Below are 19770 nucleotides of genomic sequence, written 5' to 3'. Positions count from 1 at the left end.
TGTCAGCACTGATTTTCAGTTGTGCACCCATCTAGTTTACAGTTTTTTCCCTTTATATTAAATGGAATTTCTTTCTGAGGATTGTTAAGACTCGATAATACTTTTATACCGACGTTCTTTTTTAGTTTACAATTTACAGTGTTTACAGTTCATATCTGCATGAAAGAAAAAGTATTCATTAAATTACACCTAAATAGACTTTTCCACATTGAATTGAACAGATCTATGTTATTCATATTTTCCGCTGATAAAACCGCCAACAGAGTTAGGACGCACTGACTCAACGTTTCAATAATTCAGACTTTACAGGAACACATATATAGTTAGTGCATACTGATTCAGCAAAAATAATTGTATTAGCACTAATTTAGCAGCATCTGATAGGATACGGAGTTGAACATTTAATCAAATTATAAATAATTAAACAGAGAGCAGAAACAAAAGAATTGATTTGACTTGAGTCAAACAGAGGAACTATTTTTGTCTTACCTCTCAAAATGTACAGATCATTACCTCCATGCATACACAGATTATACATAACAAACCCACCTTTGACGTACATTTTATACAGAACATCACTGCAACTGATACACACGGTTCTGTAAATATTTCTGTAAACCTGTTGTCTATAAGTTACTCAAATGTCTGAATTGTAATTTAGGTATCTGTTGATAAAAAATATATAAATATTTGCCGACCAAAATAATAAATGGATATATTTCGAATCTTTATCATCATGTGAGACCAGGTTTTCGTCGGGACCTACGGTTGTTTCCGCAATATACTGAATGACAGTCCTGTCCCGTGACGATAGGAAAACGTGATAACTAGTCAGCACACCACGATGAGTGTCTGGTGAGTCCAAAAGCAAAATGGTGGTACTGTGTATTGGCGGCTGCAAGTGAGATATTTTACTTGCGTTTCAAATTATCCAGTATAATGTTTTGTCAAAGTCATGCGCGTGAGCAAGTTGTCACTTATAATCGGTAGTGTTGAAGATAGGCTAAGGACTGTTATGGGTTTTGAACTGTATCGTGTATTGTTCGATTTATTATTTACAGTAACAATTATTTCAAGCATATTATTTTGCATCCTAGTGGTTACAGAGTTCGTTCGTCATGCAGGAGGCCGGGGTTCGATCCCCCACATGGGTACATTATGTTAAGTCTATTGCTGGTGTCCCCAGCCGTGATATTGCTGGAATACTGCTAAAAGCGGCGAAAAACCCAACTCACTCACTCACTCACTCACTATACATTTATGTCATGAGAAAAATAACCCTACAAATAACATCACAGATATCTAACATATTCTTATTTAATACTTATAATTGAAACAAAATGTGTCTCAGAGAGGTAGTGAAAGCGTGTACGTGATTTTAAGGCGGCTTGTACCAAAATGGCATAGATGAACCAAGTAAATGAAGAGTTATTCCCCTTATATAGGTATTTGTCATCTGTCGACAGGCGATGACACGTTCAGATGGATGCATGTACAGTCATGAGTATCAGGACAGCCAGCTGGTGTGTAGATGCTTTGTCAATAACAACATGTCTGTATCCCTGTAAACTGTAGTATGACAATGACAAATAGATCAAAACCTGCATCAAGGAGAACTAGTACAAGCGTTGAAACATGCAAGCACGCACGCATGCACACACACACACACATCCACACAGGTGCATTCATTTATCATCCAAAACTGTGTTCCACAGGGTATATCGCTTGTGTGAGACAATACGATATCCCCTAGGCGATATAGTTTTGACACACGATTTTGTACAATGCCTTTACAACACTATGTCGTCATGATCTTGATGACATCACAATGCTATGACATCGCTGCACAGCAAGTGTTAATGGTACGCAAGTGTTCAGAGATGTACATTTTTCATTGAAAACTAATGAAGAATGATTTTTGATGATAAATAGAATATCACCCTCGTGTCTACTGATATCAATTATATCAAAACTTGTTGATAAAAGTAAAAATATCCTTGAAACTTTTACCAACTCGTGTTGATACAATTGATGTCTGTTGACACTTGGGTGCGATTCTTTATATAGCAGCAATAATCCAAAAACCTATTTCACCTCATCTCACCACATACATCAATGTCAGCACGTGGTTAGTTGAAACATTTCTGACAGCAGAACAGAAAGCTAAGTAATTAGGCAGGTGCAAACAATCGATAATCACCATGGAACGATACAAACGTCTAATTAGGAACGTATAACATTTGTTTTTGATTTTGAAACGTTATTCAGACTAGATGTGATACTTTGGTGTGCATACTTCCACGTCTCTGGAGAAAATCATGACACGATGATAAGTGTTATTCACACAGGTACGGCTGTTGCAAAGAAGAGCTGTTGAAGCAAAATAATTGAAATATAACTCTCAGTATTGTTCTTAGATATATCTTTCACACAATATTTCATTGAAAATGTGTTGATATTGTCCATCCAAGTTTTTGACATAGCTTATTTGCTTGAAACATCTCCACCTCCGATTGATCATTAGTTACAGATGATAAACATACATCCAAGGAAACAACGTTTATTCATACAACTAACTAACACTACTTTCCCTTTGTTATTTATCTATAAAATGTAACTCCCGAGGCTAAAAAATACACAATACATTTTATTTCTAATCGACTCGTGTTTTTATGTGATAATGCTGTGTTTGCATGTGAAAAAGTGCGTGTGGAGTGTGTGGTTGTGAGCATATGTTCCGTATACATCACGTTCTCAAGACTATGGTTTCCCAAATACGCAGTATGTAATGTTCTCCCTGAAAATGATTTGACAATAATCAGAGAGACTGAACATTCCATTGACGTGTAGATGAATGCAATGCAAGAAAAAGGATGATGTTTGCCGTGTCAGCATTGTGACGTCACAGCTCTGACTCTGCCAATGCTGGGATTGCGATATGCATACACGTATGTTGTGTATGTCATCATACTTACATGTATGATATGTCTTATGTGTTAATGAATATATATCTATATCTATACTTTGTTAGATCATTTAGCGTAATTATGTTAACACGTTTGTATTCAATATATCAATAATTGCGTTTGCTTAATTGCGTTTGTGCACTTTATTCAATAATTAATATGATTTATTTCACTGTAAAACGTAACGTATTTCACAGTTATTATCGTCTGAACAGAGAGCAACGAAATGCCTTTAAGGATTTCTCAATAACACATTTCATGTTTTTTTACCATTCAAACATCTAAACCAGAAAGAACAATAGGCCATTGCACACACGCTTTAATATGATTCTGTACAGGACAATACAGAGACGATCAGCCCCAGTGTTCCACAGTTACAATCAGTTCCCATGCAGCGTCTGAACTTCATGCAGGTGTTTGTAAAGATTTTAACTATTGTTGCTTTTCTCGCCTCCCCCAGCGACAACTAAATGGGGAATGTCAAAATTAAATAACTAATATCCAAATCTGAAATGACACATGTGGATTTGTTGTTCCAAATATGAAAAAAATGTTGCCATATTAAAATCATGTTACATGACAAATTGCCACACAAACTATACTCATTTAGACCCCAGAGCTCATTTCACGGAATTGTAGGTTCTTATTGAAGCAATTCACCTCACTCAGCTGATAAAATAAACATCGATGTGTAAACTCCGTGTGTCGCCGCAGTCCCCGCTGTTTAAGTACCCCCTAAGTACCTCCTAAGTGCCCAACCACCATAAGTTCATTGAAAAAGCTCACAGTGTCCATAGTGGTGTCAGATAAAGAGACAAAACTGAATCACCACTGGACCAATAGCAGTAATAATGAGCCTTATGGTGGAAAAAAATACGAGGGGAGAAATAGCAAAATAGACGTAGAAGCCCACTCTCTGTGAAATTGACTTATTCAAATGCAAACTAAACGTAATAGGGTTTACTGGTTGTCAATGTCTCAGTGTCTTTTTATTGGCTCATAGTAGATGGGGATATACCCCCCATGGAGTTACCAACAATAGGCAATTGACACGTGACACGGCGTTTGGAAAGTTTGGTGTAATATTTTGTAAACGTGAAAAGAAACTGTTGCAATTTTTTTTAGAAATGTATTGTGCAAGATAAACGAGTTTTCGTTCAAGTTTACACTGTGTAGAGGATCTGCCATTGGTGAGGGTGTGGGCGAGGTTCACTACAAGGACGATCAAGAAAATTCTTACTGTATTTCGGTTGACAATGGCTGGACATTAATATCTACGTGTAAGTGTACTTGACAACAGGCTACTTAATCGACATGGATAACCTAAATAAATTGTGATGTTCCAAAATTGAAACGCTACGGTTTAATTAAAGAACCAGTTCACACAACATAAATGAACAGGGACACATGTTTCTTTAAACACACTGGAGTTGGTTTTAGAAAGAATAATCCCGCCCCTCACCAACTGTAAATAGAAGCAAAAGCTCTTGCCGTACTCCTAAGATTCTCTGTAAGAGCAGACTATCAGCACTTACGGGATCTGTGACAAACACATCCAAATACTTGGCATTTGTTCACCTGCAAAAATATTCTGTACATATAATTAAGGCAGAGGTTAAATGTGTCTGAGGATATGGTTATTAGAAAGATACATTTACATGTTGTTGAACCGCTAGAACATTCCTCAGCGGACAGTGACGTTGGACTGTTGGCAAGTTAAAGCCGTTCTTGGTCACTGTGTCATAATACCTTCTAACACCCTGCTTATTATGCTTTATAAAAGCTTATAATACCTTATAATACGTTATGATACCCTGCTTATAATGCCACCCTGGATACTATGCCACTTGCCAAGAAATCCAGCATTTCACATCTCGTGTTTTGAGTACATTTTAATTACATGCATCGATGGTAATGTTACATGTGTGCAGTATGGTAATCGAAGACAAAGAGAGAAAATTATAGTTTGGGCAACTTTCCTTATCAGTTAACAAAATGGCTTTTGTAGCAATAGTTTTACAATTTACATCAAATTCTTTGATGAAACATTTAATGCTTACATAATTTGATGCCTTCACAATGACGAATCTTTTGCGCTAAACAGCCAATTCAGTTCCTCCTTTTTCAGTTTTGACATCACGCACGTACATAGGCTGCAACACAGTCAACATATTCCTCAGCTGCGTCCCATCAGTGGTGTTTCAAAGTTGTTAACCCAATCTGAAGCAAGGTGCTCACAAGATTTGTGTCCTTGCTTGAAGCGGGCCCAGGTTGTTATTGTCGCCACATACAACACCTTCACCTGTGGGTACATGTTTGTTACCTACAGGTTATTCTGTGTGATTGACATTTTAAAATACGCCATATGTACTCGATCGCACCAAAGCGTTCATCGACCAGGTTAATTGTTTCATCAAGTGACTGTAGACAAACACGGGGAATCTCCGATAACAGTATTTTAAAGGTGCATTACGGACGAGACAGATATTCTTTAATAAGCCATCATTCATTGTGCGCATTAATAGGTTTGCGTCATGGGAGGCATGCCAATCTACACTTGTCAGATTCATACACAAAGTACCTGATTTTTGTTGTCGGACTTCTATTTTGAGGAGGCCTCGGTGGCTGAGTGGGTTCGATCGCTGACTTTGTGTGCTGGTTGTTAGGTTCTTCGCCCTTGAGAGAGGGTTCATTTTAGGGTAATGTGGAAGTGTAATACCAAATGTAACATGTTAATTTTGATAACGTTCTGAATGCCATAATGAAAATCACTGGATTGTGTGGTCCAGACTCGATATGTTTCCAAACAACATCATACAGCGGTGATATCACCTCACGGTTGTCACAGTTATACTCTGACACCAAACTTTACCAGAGAGAATGTAGAGGGGGTTTTGCCACGTCTATTTCTGTCATACACATTGTTTTAAATACTGCACCAAAAACATCTCTCCACACTCAAATACTCATACCGTGCCTAGAATACAGCACGTATCACTGTGCAGTTCCACGCAACACACAACCACACTACAACACACTAACATTTTCCGCTAGTCTCCTCACACCATACTTCCCATGCCACACACACTAACATTTCCCGCTATTCTGCACACATTATACTCCTCCCACCAGACTTCACGAGTCACACTAACACTTCCCGGCATTCTGCACACATATTCCTTATACGAGACTTCACGTTCCGCTCATAGTAACATCTCCTGCTATTCTGCACACACTACAGTTCTCATGCCACACACACGAACATCCCCTACTATTCTGCACACACAAAACTCCACAAACCTCAATTTACGTGTCACACACACAAACATTTCCCGGTATTCTGCACAAAGAAAACTCCTCACACCACCCTTCACTTGTAACACGTGCTAACCCTCACTCACCACCGTTCACGTGTCATACCTACTAACGTCTCTACACCATCCTACACACACTCTATTATACATTCCAGACATCATGTGTCACACGCATAAATAGATTCATTGCCTCTAACAGTCAAAGCCTTGATTTACGTCATAGTACTGTGTAATTCATCTGTCCTGCGATTTCACCAGACCGTTTTCGTTCACTGCCTGCAGCGAATAAGTCCTGACTCAAAAGATAGTAAAATGGGATGAAGAACTAGGATTTCCGTGGTTTTTTATATGACATAACTCTACCTGTGTCTACTAGAGATACAGACTGGATACGATAACTTTGTAAAGCTTGCTGTGTCAGCACATATATGGATGTATTTGGTTGTCGATATATTGACGGGAATATAACGGATAGTTTACTTATTGATAAAATGTGGGTATTAGTCGATTAGCTCGGCTCTCCGGTGCTGTATCACAAGACGCAAACATGCTGGTGCACTTCAGTCAATACACACGTGTTAAAGTCAGCTATACTTTATCATAGATTCGCTATTGGGAAGAAACAAAACAGTGCTGGGAACGTGCATAAGGCAAACCCAATCCAAACTTTGCCTGTACGAGCGCCACAATGAAATAAAAAAGTTAGACATAATATAATTGTTAACGCGGTTTGGAACCAACATGCGGAACTAAGATGCTCACACTCTTTATTCGTAAACACAAGGCAGGTTTTTCATTTCAACAAATGTATAGTTTGTAAAAGGAGCCGTGTGAGTCGACCTGACAAACAGCACAACGTCTTGACGGGGTGATATGTTTGCACTGGGGGGACTCTACAGTGAAACAGCATCTAACCTGAATATCAAGGGTATGCTGCTAAACTACTTGCCCACAATCTACAGTCACTTTCAACATCATAGCATTTCAACCACCAACGACATCGACGGTATTGTCAAACCATTGTGTCTCGATGCGACGATAGTGTGGAGTGCCTTACCCAAACCTTTGCCCCGCAAGCCCTCCCCTTAGACTGCTTCAAGGGTGTGTGGCCAATCTCTGACATGGTCTAGCAATGCAGATGTTTCCAGCTTAACACACATGTAATTCTCGTCGTAAACAAAAGCCATTGAGGTAAATCTGGGCTAAACAACAACGCCGTTTGTTACTAAGGTGCGTGGTTTCTTGAGGACCCTTCATGAAGTCAATGAATTATTTGATGAGAGTAGAGGCGGGTTCTCGTTGGGGGATGGAGTGAGTGACGTGGAGGAGAGGGGTGGGGACGAATTTGACAGTGGTTATTTCACCCCCATCATTTACGAGGTGGGGTTAAGAGAGGGAAGAAAGGTGAGTGGTGTAAAGAGATTGGGAGTGCGGTACAGATTGGTAATTTCATGTCCATGCAGACAACACTTGTGCTCCTAACATGTCCAGCACTCACGTCTCGTGGTAACGGGGAGTTATATTTGTGAAAGAAAATTCCCATTGTATGGACTAATTACTACTGAAGGGGGTTCAGAGGTTATCTAACAACTTAGTGTGTATTCTTCTCTGTATTTTGACACAAATTCACTTGCTGATATTTTTAAAAGGATTTTCATCAGTATACATTGGAAATCAATAACTCGTAATTTGTCATTCTTTAAATGTTTTTACCTTTGAATTGTACCGTTAGGGTACACGTCACCCTCATCAACACCAGGTAGAATTAAACATTACACACCTGTGTGTTCAGTAATCACAGGTGCGAAATCGAGCTGGGAGGGACTGATAATATAGTAACATCTAATGTTAAATTAGTGCGCAACGTTATATGCTTCCATGACGCTATGATTTGTGATGATTATAAAATATATGTGCTTCGTTATAGCAAATGTGATGATTATATAAAACATGAAATATATCAAACGTGAGAGAGAGAGGGAGAGGGGACAGGGAGAGACACAGACAGGGAGAGAGAGAAGGAGAGAGATGTTATTTTTAACTACATATATAGTTATTTACGTGGTTTATCATCACACTGAAATGTTCATTTACATAAATATCATTTTGAGGCTGATATACACTTTTACATAGGATGCTGGAATTTTCTTTAAATTACAAAATGACTTGAATTCAAATACAACAACAATGACTTTTAGATGAATGATATTACTCCAGTGAGTCAGGAAGTATGGCTTTAACAATATGCCAGCTACATTCCTAAAGTCTGGAGACACGAAGAAACTTAAATACGGATAAAGAAATATCACTTGTGATCGGAATGGATTTTATCATCACAAAATACAAGGAAAGCAAGGAAAGTATTGTATTACTAGGCCCTATAGTAAATAAAGATGAGTTGTCATATTTTTCCATGATCAAAGGGGCACATCAGACACTAAAGAGCGCTCACGGTATCAGCTGTAGATATAAAGATATGTCCATACTGAACACATTACTAGTCATATATTATTACATCATTCGGGTGTCATTATCGCACCGAATCAAAAGCATCTACACAGACACAGTGAGCATAATCCAAGAACTGGTAACGGGCACCTGTTTTAATGTGCATCAACAACAACTACAAACTATTCAATATTATTTACTAAGTGGGATATTTACAAATATGCATCGGCAACATGTTGCAGTAATACAATCCAAATACTTGTTATGAAAGGATATGTGCAACGTAACGAGTGGTTATTTTGACAATAGTGGACAATGTGTTTGTCTTCTCAAGTCCTCCTGTACGCTGCATCGTATTAGGAATTTCATAACAGGACTCGTTAAAAGATGATAATTAACCCGTCTTATCTCCATGTGTGGTCAAAAGATTACCAGATCTTAATAAATTGAAACTAAACTCCAGGAACCGTCACCACAAGCCCCGGTTTATATGTATTACCTACACACACGTTGACACTAACATGCACATACTTATACTCACGCACGCATGCGCGCACATACACGTAGCTGTACATACTCGATACATCTGGGAGAAACGTTATAATCAGTTACTTAGGAGTAGATATAGTACCAAAACCACCGTGAAAGTAAACGATGTTTCCTGACAACTAACGATGGCATAAACTTGTCCAAAATATACTGAGCCTTTTCCCCAGCAAATGCTCCATCTTTAGGCCCGAGGTGTGAACTGTCCTTCATGCAAGAATTATCATACGCAGCACAATAGATGTCCTCACTATTCTAACAGTTACACTGATATAGCACTTGGCAATGTTTATTATCTCACTTGTCTTGTCTCACTTGTCTCTGCGTTAGAGCACATGCGTGTCTTGTTCTCCAACTGTTAGTATCAAGTTCGTTGTACATTGGTTACATGGAAACAGTAACTTTATCACTTGAGCAAAACGATATCTTCATCTCCAAATCACCACAGGACTCGTCATCTCAGGACAAGGACGAAGCGAACCTGCTGGGATGTGCCTCTGAGACATCGAAAGTCACACGTCTGTCAGCTAAGCTTTCGTAAATCTAAATCGATTTACCACGCCAACATATTGTCTTTATCTATGTCTTTATGTTTTCGACAACCGTTTTCGAGAGTCAGCTGTGTGCATTGAAGCACCATGGTGTCATCCGTCCGAGCACACATTTAGCACTTGAACATATCATCAGAATCGCTTAGCACATCATAGAACATCTTGTCGGACTTTTCCCTAAGACAAGCCGTGGTGTAAGTACGTTTGGAAGTAGGGATAAGACGGCGGGACTGGGGCGGGGCAGGGGTTCACTGGGTAATGGCGTGTAGCTTGCAAAAGTCGAAGAATGTTCTGAGTAGCTACAGTCTCTGCCTTGGAGTCCTTGGCCTCGGCCTCCCGCTCCCGGTCCCGCTTGTACTTAGTACGGCGGTTCTGGAACCACACCTTCACCTGTACAGGGAGAAATACATAATTTTAATATAATAATGTTAATGACGGTATCCAAGCAACTGAAAGCATTTGGAGACTGCACATCTACAGCTATGACACGATATTGGTTGGAATTGCTTGTCATAACTGGAGACTAACAGTATCGGGTGGTCAGCTTTGGCCACACAATATGCTAATGTGTAGTTGAATTGGGTGTGTGTCCACGACAGTCAATCAGGATCAATGATAACAACAGCAGATGGGATTTTTGAGAAAATTCTTTAGTGCAGGTATATCTTGATTACCCAGTAGTCGTATAGATTGCTGGATATGACGTTGCAAAACACAAAAGAACCAAGGATAAAAATATTCCATGAGATAAGAAGACAAATTTGTGCACTTCTCCTACCTGAGTCTCGGACAACTTCAGCCTCTTGGCGAGTTCCGTCCGCTCCTTGCCTACAAGGTACTGGTTCCTCTGGAACTCCTGTTCCAGCTTGTACAGCTGCTCCGATGAGAATGTCGTCCTCGCCCTCTTAGGACGGTCCAAGTCCAGGGCCTTGGGGAAGACCAGTTCCTTCACCATGCCGTTAGGATCTGTTATGAGAGAGGCAGAGACTGACTGAGAGTTGGCTTGTACGCCTCTTTCAGCAACAGAGTAGGAATATCACGGGGAGAAACATCACAACCCAGAAATGGAACCAAACCGTGGCCAACGAACAATTTATCACTTTAAACAACACCGTCCTTAACCAAGTTACTGAGAATTATGTAAGGTATGAATGATAATGCCCCAATCAGCACTATTTCAGCTGTATCATTGCCAAGTAAGTCAAATGAAATAAATTGTCTGTGACTTACAAGCTAGTGACTGAAAGCATGAACAATTGTCTATGCAACAAGTAATAAATTGTGGCCATACTACCGGATTTACGGCCAGCATGAGGTGCAAGGGAGTAATTTAAGTACTTATATAGAAAAAAAACTAATTTGATCGGGCTTGAATAAACTCCACATAGACCATCGTATATTTGAGTCTTCGGACGTGACGTTTCAGCGTTCTTCATTACAATACACTGTTATGTGTTCTAACATAAATGATTTGGACTCTACACAACTTCTAGAAGTTGACCACTGCCAGGTACCACAGACACATGCTTAACCTATCACCATAACAGAATCGAACCCTTCTGTGTGATTATCAAACGCTTTGACTGTGCTGTCTCTCTCCCTCCCTGCACGTCAACTACGAAGACATGTATGATATGGCTGAAGCATCAAGTGAATAACTATTGCAGTATGTTTGTTTTCGGGATACAGGCAGAGAATAAACAACTCAGTTGCATGTCGGTGTTTATGGAATGTGCACTGTTGATGTCCATCTGGAAAACTGAGCCACTAATAGCACTCGGTGAATACATAATCATATTCATTACAAAGGATATTGCACACCAGAAATACCCTGCCATAATTCTTATGACTTACAGAAACCAGGGTAATTTTATCGACATCGCTGCTATATAATTTTCCCTCCTCAAACTAATAGAATTTACTAATTGGAGTTGTCATGACAGTTTTTTCCCATCCCCTTTCTCCTTCTTGTCAACATTAAAAGAACACTTTATCAAATATTTCATCCTCACATCATGCACAATAATCTCTTGATGGGTCCAACATTCGCCTGAAACATCCGCACGAGGCTCCTGGAACCATCAGGCTGGTGGCAAAGTTATTCAAAGCCTCTGCTCTTCACCCACAGAGATTTTTTCACAATGCTAACAAACAATATCCATCAAACCGCCATCAACATCGTTTGTACTCAAGCCTCAATCGAACTCCACCGAAACACTATGGACGAGGTTCGACGGTCGACAGTAAACCTTTGCAACAAAACCAGCGATTCTAGACGTTTCGTTTATTGCATTCGCCCGACAACTGCTATTATAAAACATTTAGTTAGTGTAATTGTAACTGGTCTATCTCGAGTCTTCGTCTTCATAACGGATAATTAGCCCGTCGCTGAGGGAGGCACTTTCTACGCTCCTCTGTCCCGCTGAGTTAATTATTGAGTTGGGGCCGTGTCACCAATCTTTTTGTGAGTAAACATTTTGTAAGCCCGTCATCTCGTGGAGCCCGATTTCTCGCGGTTGTGTTACTAAAGCATAACGTACAGGGGTCGTTACAAAACCTGTCACTTTTCCTTTCTTAGAAAAGAACGAACTGATGCAGATCCTTCCTACATTTTGTGGAAAAAATCAAACTTTCAAACGCTTTTCGAGTTTGACAACCTGACACCTCGTTAGTAATAAAATGCGTATAAATTAATATTTCAATATGAATTAATTGCTACATGGCCCCCCAACATAAAGCAACAAAAGTTGAAATAATGAGTATTTCAACATCTATCAAAGGGAGACAACTGAAGATGAATGAATAGTGCGGTTTCGGAACACTGATGTTTGGGGTGAGAAACTGAACAAATTGAGATATCCTTATTATCAGTTAAATCTGGTAATTATGGGTGATAATAGGCTGACTGATTATAGAAAATAAGAGAATAATAGCCTAGTCACAGGCAGACAGTATCTGCTGTTTGACAAAAGACGTGTCATTATCAATTTGACAATCCGGTTTACAAAATGGTGAGTAATGTGTATTCTACAAGAAACAAAATTGAAATTTCCTGTTAGTGTCGGTATTAATGCGAGATGCCATGATTCATTAAATTGGAGTTAATTATTTTTGAAATCATATCCTTATCTTAAGCTGTCAAAAGGGTTGATTTTATGGCAAAGAACATCTGGTTTTCAGGAAGCTGTGACAGGAGGTACACATTACTGACGTGGATAATTCATGCCGGAAAGACAGGTTCAATAGTTGACAACCACTCCAAGTTTCCAAACAACATAGAAACGTCTATATTTTCGTCTTTATTTTAAAGGAAATTTTATAATGACAGTGTTAGTTTGGTGTTGTTAGTGACTTGAAGACATGTTAGAGGTAATGGCGTTCTATCACATCGGCACCTTCACCGAAGTAAACTGGGCTCCCAATGTGTGTCGCATTTAAGAAATGAGCAAAAAAGCTCATCGTAACAGAAAACACCAAAACAAAAAAAACCCCATTTAAGATAAGTTCTGAAACATCCAACAAGACAAACCCTAAAGGTAAATTGCCATCCTATTCTTCCATGTTAATATATACTACCCATCATGTTTCCACTCACAAGTGTAAATGTACCCACTTACTTCACTCAGTTGTTCTCAATATTTTACACTGTTTACAGGTATTATTTACGTATGAACTGATGCACTGTAAAACAATTACATAACTTTGAAAAGATTATTGCCATGAGTTCAACATATACGTTCGTAGTTAATCTATCATGCCAAATTTCGAATGCTGAACTGACAAATGAAAAAAAAAAGATTACAAAACTCGAACAGAAAAATAGAGTGAACGTTTCACGTATATAGAACAATATTGATTCAGTGCATCATAACATTTACACAAACACAGAGGGTTTGTTTAAGTTTTCAATATCTATAATTCGTTCTCATTTTTTAACACGACAACATACAAAGCTTAAGCTTCTTTGGAATGGAACTGCGGACGTGGCTGTACTTACTTGTTATACATTTTATACACAAACAACGCCTATTGAATACTATCATTCAAGTTCAACGAATATAGCCACTTTAACAGAAGATTTATTGTACCCATACATAATTTCAAGTCAGTTATTTAAACAGGAAGCCACTGTTTGACTGGGCATCTATTCTAGAGATTGCAGCTACGAAACGATCAAGTGTATTACTAAAATAAAAAAATCAACATACCGTCAATAATTATGACTTGTTTGCAAAATTTTGACAAAGATGTATTTACATCCCATGCAAGATAGGGCGGACGTCTACTCACGCTGCTTTTTTCAATGTACAGTGTGTAAACTACCTGAACTCTCCCTTTCTATTGAATAGTAGCTCTCAGCAAGCCTTTTGTCAATTTTTATATAAACCGTTTTAGACAAATTTGTTCAAATAGGATATGTTAACTTCTCATATCGTTGTTTGAGAAATATCTTTATCAGAAGATACCATTTGAACTGCACTGTGTGATCATCTTACAGCCATGCTAACATGGAACTATTATAACCGGAATTCTCCGTTTACAACACGTTGTATACACTGGTGCTTGGCACTACATCGACTACAGGCCAAACGTTTGGAAACAAGTACCAGTGTTAGTGTTTATAATTAATGTCAGTGTGATCTGCACCTGGGTATAATGAGTTGTCATTAATGACTGACTGAATGTTGTTCAACGCTGATGCTGGTACATACTGGCGGCTTATTTAACTGAGTATGGTGAGGTAACCAACCGACACTAACAGCTCCATGCCTTACTTAATTGCCGCTCATGTCAGGGACCAGAAATTGTTAATTTGTATGCATTGTACAAGAATACTGAACTTCTTATATGGCACACATCACATATAACATTATGCGTAATACTATTAATATACACGATGAAAAATGTAGTTTGAACAATAGTTTATTCCCTTGAATGAGAACCGGGTTAAGTCAGCAGCCATGCACCCTTGTAAAGTCTCCCGGGATTATGTCGGCATGTTCATCATTACACATGGTTGCATGGTGTTACTCCACCTACAGTGTCAAATGATTGCAAACAGTACAAAATGTAATCAAGGAAGCTGCATGAATTCACGGTTTATTGATTTTTTTTATGAATACTGCTGTACTTTTCTTTGTGCTTTTTATCCCCAATTGTGTTCTATTGTACTTTCCAGCTTCTAAAACGCCACACAAAAAGAAATATTACCAATGTGTGCGCTTCAAGGTAGGTTCAAGGCAGTTATCTGAGGTAAATCCTCAAATGTTAGGGACAAAGCTTTCCCACATCATATGAACACTGCTAGAATCAGTCTATTGAACGACTCCAACTATATCTGTGTTTTGTAATCACGATCAGCTTGTCGTGAAACGAGGTGCTAGCGACAGGACCAGTCGACAGCACGTGTGACAAACACATGCAAAGGCAGAGCACATTTCACTCGAACAAGAAACACAGGAAAGTATATGTAAACTGTCCCAAATAGACACATGTACATTGTTCGGCAGGATATATGTTTTGGCAGAAGAGGTAAATTCACATAAATATGCGGTTACATCGAAACTGAATTTCTCCACCTGAAAAACCAACTGAAAAACCTTATGTAGATGAACTGCACGAGGATCATGTTACACGTGACTAAAGCTAAACTTTAGCTGAACTGCATGTCGTGCATGTGAATAGATGAGTTTTGGTGAAAAGAATTTTCTGTTCAGAATTTTAACTGATTTTTCTCATTTACTGAACTTATGACAATGATCTTTTCAGCGTTACGAAGTTGTTTTGCAAGAAATCAGTTCTTGTGTAAACAGTAACTTTAAACAGAATGGAATGTTTTGCAAAATCTAGTTAAGAATAGTTGACATTGTTACTTGTGAGTCTAAACTTTTAATGGGCAGTATACAAGTCGAATTACGTGTATATAGAATGGTTCTGTACAAAAACAGTGGGCATTGCATGAATTATCAAATATTGTATAATGCTGTAGAGACCGTCAAATCAATCAGTTAACCGAGTCAATTCAAATATTGTCTGATCATTGTAGGAATCGGGGATGAGTGTTAGATAACGCGGAAACAATCATACCTTAATATTGTAAGAACATGTGCGTTTGAAAATGAAATACAATGAAAAACATGATCATGTTCAGATGTTAACATAATGTTAGATATAATTTTTGAAAATGTTGTATTCCTCAAACGAACTTTACACAGTGTTCGCGTCTCCTCCTTTAATATCTAAAGTTAGCTAACATATACATATAGTCTGCATATACATATAGTCTGCATATACATATAGTCTGCATATACATATAGTCTGCATATACATATAGTCTCAAATGTTTTCCGACACAGATTCCATCTGGCGTGAAAGGCAAAACTGCGCGGAATATTAGATGATTCGATCACTGAAAATGACACAGATGACACAAAGTGGTCGCACAAAAGGTACGCATGTCCTCCCTTACCGGTAGTGCTATATATCACTTTCCTCAAACAAAACCTAAACACAATTTAATGGAAAATATTGGAATTGTAAGTATGTGGTGGTCGAAATATTGAGATGTCACGGCAATGGATGACCAACGTGGAATCGTGATCATATTCCTGATAAACGCATGATTATGATTCACATATTGATCATTCTTGAAGAAATCACATACTAATACTTAAATACCAGGGGATTTTTAAAATCCCATTGCCCGACGCCCGGGACAAGTCAGTTTTCATTTCGGGCAATCGGATATAGCATCTTACTTGACCGTGGGCTAAAAGATAATTTCCACTTATCAAACTGCAAATAAACTTGGATTTCATGTCGTGTCTGCTCAAAATGTAGCTATTAATTTCAAAGGGATAATAAAGTAGTGTTACCTTTCTTTGCTATTTATCACATCTCGATAAAATGTCCAGTAAACACTAACACCACATACCATGTTCATTTGTTCTTTCGCATTTACATCATCATGATTATGTCCTAATAATCAGGACAAGTGAAAAATTAGTCAGAACAAGTAACTTGAAGTCACTTGCCACAGGGCAAGCGATTTTAAAAAAAATGAACCCCTGAATCCGATGCCTTCCCAGTTTTGTGTGTCTCCAGTACCTACACGTACTCCTTTCTCATATAAGGCACTCAGCTGCGTCAGTTAGAGAGAAATCAAACCCCAGTCAACACCAAGCCGAGAAGAAAAAACAGATTTCACCTGGTTTCAAAGCAACTGTTTTAACAACCCTTTGTAAATCATCAAAGGTAATTACGCAGTCGTTAGTTTATTGATTTAGACGATTGTTGATCTAATGCAAGTTGAGAGTTTGTTAGCCCCCTCATCCCTTATTCAACGTGCGCAAGCGGCAGATGTTGAAGTGGACGAATGTTTTTTTCTTTTCATTTGCTGAAAAACAACTTTTGATAACGAATTAATTCAATTAACTTTTCGATTTTTAATGAGCCATTTACATCGTTTTCTGGGGAACATATTGAAGGAACAAAAGTCCATATAAATGGTTAAATGATAAATTACTATTTATAAAATAATGCAGTAATAAGGTATTCATTACTATAGAATGGAAAATAAACTGGCATCGTGTACAATTCATTTTCAACCGGTCAGGAATAAGTCGAATTTTTCCGAAAAATGATTCACAGCTATTTGACCCGTGAATCTGTTTCTGAGATTGGGTATTAGTTTTCACTGATGTTTTATTTCTTCTCGTCATATATGTGACAGTGTCAATAAATGCAATGTGTACCGATCACATCTTATGACCATGCATCCACAAAGCGTCATCGTAATGGACGGATGACAGTATTTCCCTGAAACGTTCCCATAAAGAGTGTTTTTGGGTTTTTTTCTCAAAACATTGAAATATGTGATCTTCATATGCAAGCAATTTATGTACATTTTCCACCTTGAGATATTTCAGTTCAGTGTAGTCATTAGTCCCGTTATGTGAAGATATATAATATCACTTCACACTAACCACTTTATCAAATGTTTCAATTATGGAACATTGGGATCTAGTATTGGAGTAAATGAATGGTCATGACTTCATCTACCCAATATCTGCTTATACTTACTTACTTAATGTATGTCACAACTGAATGTCACATTGACTTTTATCTCCAGAAAGTAAAATTAAATTTACTTTCTGGACAGTAAATAAAAATATTTAACATCCCATTGTCTCATTGGCATCTTTGAAGTTAACGAATAAACAAGTATACATATATCTTCATGGATAACAACTGCTTGTTTACTACATAAAGCTTACATTATTGCGTTTACTCTTATCATTTGGCTGACAAGGGGCCGAGTTAAACGGAGAGTAATCCAGATGGGCTGGAGAAAATAGACCTTTATTATGATTGTCTGACATAAACACACTAGTATACCACCACATTGGCCTCAGTGTAACTGGCTCCGAGTTCTGTGACCTGATTGTCCTCAACATACACACTGACTTTGGAACAAAATGGACATCCCTTATATGAGTATGATGTACACTATGTATTAAATATCACGAAAAATGTGTTTCTGAAATCTGTCACTATTATTTCAGCTTTTGCGCAATTGTTGAATATGGAAACACATCATAGAACGTATAGCTTACATGTTTGGATAAGTGGAACGGGAGCACTAACAAGTTTGGAGAGTTTTGAATAGCGATATATTTCTCAGTGTACTAATGTCATGTTTCTTGAAGCTGAGATGACACCCAACAGGAGTCATTCCGGTGTATATTACACGTACACTGCATCACCTCCTTATTACAAAATTAATCAATAATAGTCCAGTTCAGTCCCAACAGAAAAGCATAAAAAAATACTTTTAAAAGTACCATTATGACAAATCAGTATGAATTATGTTACGTCACAATAGATCACGTGCTCCATCTAGAATATCAAGTAATTGTTCCTAATTATTCCGTACTAAAAAAAATATATATATGTATATATGTTCGAGACTTGTATGTATATTCCCATCTCTAGTGTTGACTGAAATCCGTGTTAATTTCTACGCAAAGAATATTATTCTGTTGTGAAAACAAAATACGGGCAGCTATCCTTTAAAATGTGATGTATTGTTCTATTTAATCCATCCAAACACTGACTGTAAAGCTTGAACAAAAAGCAAGCATGGCTTGCATCGCTTATGATTAATAATCATTTACTATGGAATTCCTTCATGTGTATTAAATCCATTGATAAGATTATTATTCGAACTCATCGAATTGTATCCTACCTTTGACGGTGAGCTTCTGGCAATATGTTGGGTAGGTCCCCGCAACGTGTGCAGTGCCGTTGGTGCCGATGTTCATGGTGCGGCCCCACTGTGACTGACCACTGTCCATCATCACGGCAGAGGAGATGACGCGAGAGTCCAGCCGCATGCATAAAATGACCTCCTTAATTTAGTTCCACCTTACACCTGTAATTGTCAATTTGACACGTTCTCGTCACAAGGGCTATCTGTGAATGTTGACAGCGGCGGATATTCCAGGATGCTTGTGATAACTGCCAATCTTCCCCCGTGTTATAGCATGGCACACTGAGACTATTTGTCAAATCGTCAACACCTCATCTGCCAACAACTTTGGAGGCGCTTTGTCGTCGTTGTCGACGTCGCTATAAACAACGTTACGTCTATCAGCTGTTGACGAGGGAATGGAGGGAGGTGTCTTTTGGTGGATTTGTGGGACGCAGTGGAGAAATGACGGTAACAGGCCACTCTTTAATACAACCCTGTACAATAGGCCAGCGGGGTACCTCCACAATAGAGCGATTGGCTCGACTCAATGTTAAGTGTTTGGACGTAAAAGAGGATCTTTGAATGGAATAAATAACAATAGCTAGTTTTACGTTTTGATTAGAGAAGGTAAGGAGGTCCCCCATGCCGAGTCTATCAACGTTTTAGCTACTTCTAGGTCACGTGACATATCC

At 38.4% G+C, this 19770-nt stretch overlaps 1 protein-coding gene across 1 annotated transcript; it reads right to left on the bottom strand.

Annotated features, from left to right (window-relative positions):
* Positions 1-8913: 8913 nt before the first annotated feature.
* LOC137265668 (ventral anterior homeobox 2-like) lies at positions 8914-19569 on the bottom strand. Its single transcript, XM_067801099.1, has 3 exons — positions 19073-19569; positions 10604-10791; positions 8914-10215 (listed from the first exon to the last, which is right to left on the bottom strand). The coding sequence occupies exons 1-3, from the start codon at positions 19218-19220 to the stop codon at positions 10003-10005; spliced, it is 549 nt and encodes a 182-aa protein (XP_067657200.1). The 5' UTR covers positions 19221-19569; the 3' UTR covers positions 8914-10002.
* Positions 19570-19770: the final 201 nt, after the last annotated feature.

The sequence above is a fragment of the Haliotis asinina genome, chromosome 15, assembly GCF_037392515.1.
Source record: "Haliotis asinina isolate JCU_RB_2024 chromosome 15, JCU_Hal_asi_v2, whole genome shotgun sequence".
In the NCBI taxonomy this organism is placed as follows: domain Eukaryota; kingdom Metazoa; phylum Mollusca; class Gastropoda; order Lepetellida; family Haliotidae; genus Haliotis; species Haliotis asinina.
Note: the sequence above shows the minus strand (reverse complement) of the source record. Positions and strands in the feature narration are given on the sequence as shown.

Excerpts from the sequence above, each read along its gene's own strand:
- LOC137265668 (XM_067801099.1), bottom strand. The coding sequence starts at position 19,220 with ATGCGGCTGGACTCTCGCGTCATCTCCTCTGCCGTGATGATGGACAGT. Across the intron at positions 10,792-19,072 it reads CCAGAAGCTCACCGTCAAAG|ATCCTAACGGCATGGTGAAG; the intron begins GTAGGATACAAT and ends CTCTCATAACAG. Across the intron at positions 10,216-10,603 it reads TGAAGTTGTCCGAGACTCAG|GTGAAGGTGTGGTTCCAGAA; the intron begins GTAGGAGAAGTG and ends CTCCCTGTACAG.